Genomic DNA, 3,943 nt, shown 5'->3' on the forward strand with positions numbered 1-3,943 from the left:
CCCTCGGCAGTCTTTATTACCAGTGGATTTATGCATGTGTGTTAAATCTGTGGTGCAGATACAGAAACTCTTCTGTATGAATCACAACAGTCCTCTGCAGGTGATGAGTAGGTGATAACGGTTATGAAAGGTGGTGGTTATTTGCTAATTTGACTTAGGGCTGCTCGAATATGGCAAAAATGATAATCGCGATTATTTTCACTGAAATTGAGATCTCAATTATTTGACGATATTTATTTAACAATAACAATGTATCGAATAATGGCTTTAAAGATTGTCAAAAAATAATATAAAATGGTGTGCAAATACTGATAACCGTGCAAATGTTTGCAATATAAAAAATAAATGAAAAATGTAAACATTGTGTTTAGTGAACTTCAAACTACTGCATAATATTCATGCATACAAATAACCAAACATCAAGGCAAGCTGTGTAGCCACAAAATGCACAATTGCATCAAACTGACATTGAGGTATGTCAACTAAAGTTGCTGCTTGAACAAAAATAAAATTAAACACTGAAAGTAGTACCTTTCATAAGAAATAAATAAAAACTAGTAGGCCCAAGTCCCATACAATCTCAAAATGGCTCAACAAAACATGGTTCCTGCAACTTTTCAAAGGTTTTTAGCCAAAAACACCAGCCTATTGACATGATCAGGCTTCAGGGATGCACGCAGGCAGTTGCCAACATTTCCACCAGTGCTGAAGACCCTTTCTGATGAGGCACTTGTGGCTGGGATGCAAAGATATTTCTTTGCCAGGATGGAGAGTCGTGGGAAGAGGTTCTGTGATAGCTTCCACAACCCCAGTGGGTCTTCCTCTGTGTCCAGGGTCCCTGCCTGGAGGTAGGCCTGAAGCTCCAAAGCATTGGCCTGGTCCAGTTGAAGAGCATGTTCTGCACCTGGAGCTGTGCTGTGAGGGGCCTTAAAGAAGCTGCTTAGGCCCTTTTTCCTCTTCTTTTGGTTTGATGCACCATTGTCAGCAACCTCCGTGTTACCAACGGGTGTCCCCATCACTGCAGCCTCCTTTAATGGGACAAACATAAAAGATAAAAGAGAGAGAGAGAGAGAGAGAGAGAGAGAGAGAGAGAGAGAGAGAGAGATGTGTTTAGTATCTTTATAAATACTTCATTTCCATTGTCAGTCTGGCTTTTATTGTCTCTTGGCTGACCTCGCTTACATATCTCAGTTTGAACCTTGGGTCCAGGACAGTGGCAATGTCAAGCAACTCTTGTGTTGGTGAGTCACCATACTTTTCATTTAGGTACTCCAGTATTCTCCTCTCCCATTTTGAGAGGTCTGTGTCATCATCTTGCTCAGCCAAGATCGAGTTGTTAAATAGGTGGAGTGTTGATTTTATAAAAGACACACTCACATATTTCTCTCCAGAAAGTGCATCAGTGAATTCAACCAGAGGTCCCAGGGTCTTGTTGATGGCCTCAAGGACATCAATGTCCTGCCATGAGGGGATGAGGTGCCTGGTTCGTCTGTCTTGGGAGAGGACATGGGCAATGGCCTTCTGCTGCTCGAGGACTCTGGAAACCATGGCCTGCCTAGATCCCCATCTGGTTGGACATTCAGTCTTTAAGGAGTGGTCTGGCAGTTTGAGGTCTATCTGTGCCTCTTTCAGCTCTTTCTTTTTTTCCCCAACTGAATAAAAAGGTGCTGACCACTTTTTTGCAGACCCCCACTGCACGCTCAATCCTGTGATCATTCATGGCTCTTTCTATAAAAACATAAAAAATATAAACAAGCATTATCAGGATGATGATGTCATTTCCTTGAGTGTGAATGAATAAGAAAAAGTGATGGTAGCTTATTTATGTGTTTGTATAATTCATAGTTAAAATGTGTATGACTGTGAGAATGAATAAAAGTATCTCTGAATTTAAATCGTTTTTTTATATATTATATTCATCCGAAGCATTATGTTGTATACTTATTGAAAGAAAATGACATTATGCATCATATTCAGTAGGAATTAGGCCTACTCATCTATGGCCAAATGTAATCTGTGCCCAAAGCACTGGAGCCTCATCCAGCCATTCAGTTGTACAGCCAGTATGACATTTGCAGCGTTGTCTGTGGTGAGTTTACTCTCCTCCAGATCCCACGTGCTTGTTTCAGACCTGCAGCTATGTTCTGCCCTGTGTGGTCTTCTGGGAAAAATGATGTCTGGAGACATTTCGTTTTCATGTTGAAATCCATGTCAATGAAATGTACCGTGAGGCTCAAATACGGCTCCATGGTGCAGCTTGACCACAAGTCTGTTGTGGTGGCAAAATATTGGGCTGTAGCCACTTCCTTTGCGACACCATCATGACACTCATCATATAAAGTGGGAATCGCTACTCGACTAAAATAGTGACAAGATGGCAAGTTATACCGTTTGTCCAAAGTGTTGATTAGTTTCTTAAAGCTGGGGTTGTTCACTGTGTTAATTGAGCAGTGGTCTTTAGCGAGGAAAAACGTTACCGCGTTTGTTATCTCCTTGTGTCTCTGGGAGCTGGTGGGATATTTAGTCGCATTGTACAGGGTAGCGTGAATGGAGGTCTGTGAGGATGAAGCAGGTGTTGTTGAGAGTTTTTCTCTATGCTCCTTCATTGTTTGATTGTACGTCACTTTGTGAGCAGTATTCAAATGATTGAATAAATTTGTAGTGTTGCTTTGTGGTGCAGCTACGACACCGTAGCAAAGTTTACACACTATCTCTACTTGATCCACGTCTGACTCCGCGAACCAATAATGTTTCCACACCACTGAAGTAGTTTTACCTTGTTTTTCAACCAACGGCATTCTTTCTCTAGCAGCCATTATCCTCTCCTCTCCAAATAACGTTTGCTTAGCTTTCTGAGCTTCCCTCGGGTCCTCTTAATTGATGTGACGCGTGTTCAAAACGCAGAGAGGTGCGCTCGATTTGCCACACGGAGCAGCGCGAGAGTAAAGCACGAGGGAGGTGCTAATAATCGGCTCAGTCATTTTTAATGATCGTTGAAAGCCCAGATCGTAATCTAGATTAAAATTCAATTAATTGAGCAGCCCTAATTTGACTTAACTCTTCCTAAACTTTATCGCTGCAGCTGACACATTTTACTCTGAGAGCAACTCAGGCGTCTCCGTTTCCGACTTGTGTCGTGCTTCTGCAGCTTTTGTTGAGCGAGCTAGATGGCTGAATGAGCTGCTTCCAGGGCTGCATTTCTTCATCCAAAGAGACTATGAGACAAACATCACTTAGGCAACACACAGTATGCATTTACATTATTACAGTCAAGACTAGGAATGGGTATCGTTTAGGTTTTATCCGATACCAGTACCAAACCGGTACTTTTGAAACGGTGCCGGTGCTTAAAGAATGAAGAACACACACTTTGTCCAAAAACCTCTCATGTTTAGCTGTTTTTTTTGTAAAAAGATAACAATGTTAGCCTTTTCTGCAGCTATAGGGGATATATGGTATCCCTCTTGGCTGGAAGCAGTGCTTAATCAATGGGGAAAAAATCAAACTTTATCCAAAAACCTCTCATGTTTAGCTGTTTCCCTCTTTTTCTTTGGTCATTTTAGCCTTTTTGGCCAGGGTGAAAGGAGTATCTGCCATCAAACAAGAAGACAGCTGCATGTAACTACGACGGTGTTTGCTAGTTCACCTTACATGCATTAATGTAATAACGTGGTTAGCCTACTCAACGTAAATTACACACAAACAACATTAAGCTACTCACGCAGAGAAGAACGGCTGCTGCTGCATCATCATCCGTCATCATTTCTGCTACACTGGCTGGGCTACGGGTCCGATAACAGGCAACCCACCCGCAGTAGATGTGCTCAGTGTGAGGTCTTGCAGCAAGCTATCAAATGCGGTGCATTTCTCGGCTTTAAAAACCCCCCGCTATGCATCGCCAGGTGTTTCATCAGATTCGAGGTGTTACCTCCTTTGCACAGGA

The 3,943-nt window shown here is 42.3% G+C and overlaps 1 protein-coding gene across 1 annotated transcript; it reads right to left on the reverse strand.

The window, feature by feature from the left end:
• Window positions 1–310: 310 nt before the first annotated feature.
• On the reverse strand, window positions 311–1,668 carry LOC146523867 (E3 SUMO-protein ligase ZBED1-like). The gene is made up of 2 exons (XM_085134184.1): window positions 1,128–1,668; window positions 311–1,036 (listed from the first exon to the last, which is right to left on the reverse strand). The coding sequence occupies exons 1-2, from the start codon at window positions 1,546–1,548 to the stop codon at window positions 618–620; spliced, it is 840 nt and encodes a 279-aa protein (XP_084990310.1). The 5' UTR covers window positions 1,549–1,668; the 3' UTR covers window positions 311–617.
• Window positions 1,669–3,943: the final 2,275 nt, after the last annotated feature.

Source organism: Neolamprologus multifasciatus, chromosome 2 (genome assembly GCF_963576455.1).
Source record: "Neolamprologus multifasciatus chromosome 2, fNeoMul1.2, whole genome shotgun sequence".
Taxonomy (NCBI): domain Eukaryota; kingdom Metazoa; phylum Chordata; class Actinopteri; order Cichliformes; family Cichlidae; genus Neolamprologus; species Neolamprologus multifasciatus.

What these genes read in the sequence shown, in the direction of transcription:
- LOC146523867 (XM_085134184.1), bottom strand. Translation starts at nt 1,548, where the DNA reads ATGGTTTCCAGAGTCCTCGAGCAGCAGAAGGCCATTGCCCATGTCCTC. An exon ending in ACTGACAATGGAAATGAAGT is followed by an intron (nt 1,037 to 1,127) that starts ATTTATAAAGAT and finishes TTATGTTTGTCC; the next exon opens with CATTAAAGGAGGCTGCAGTG.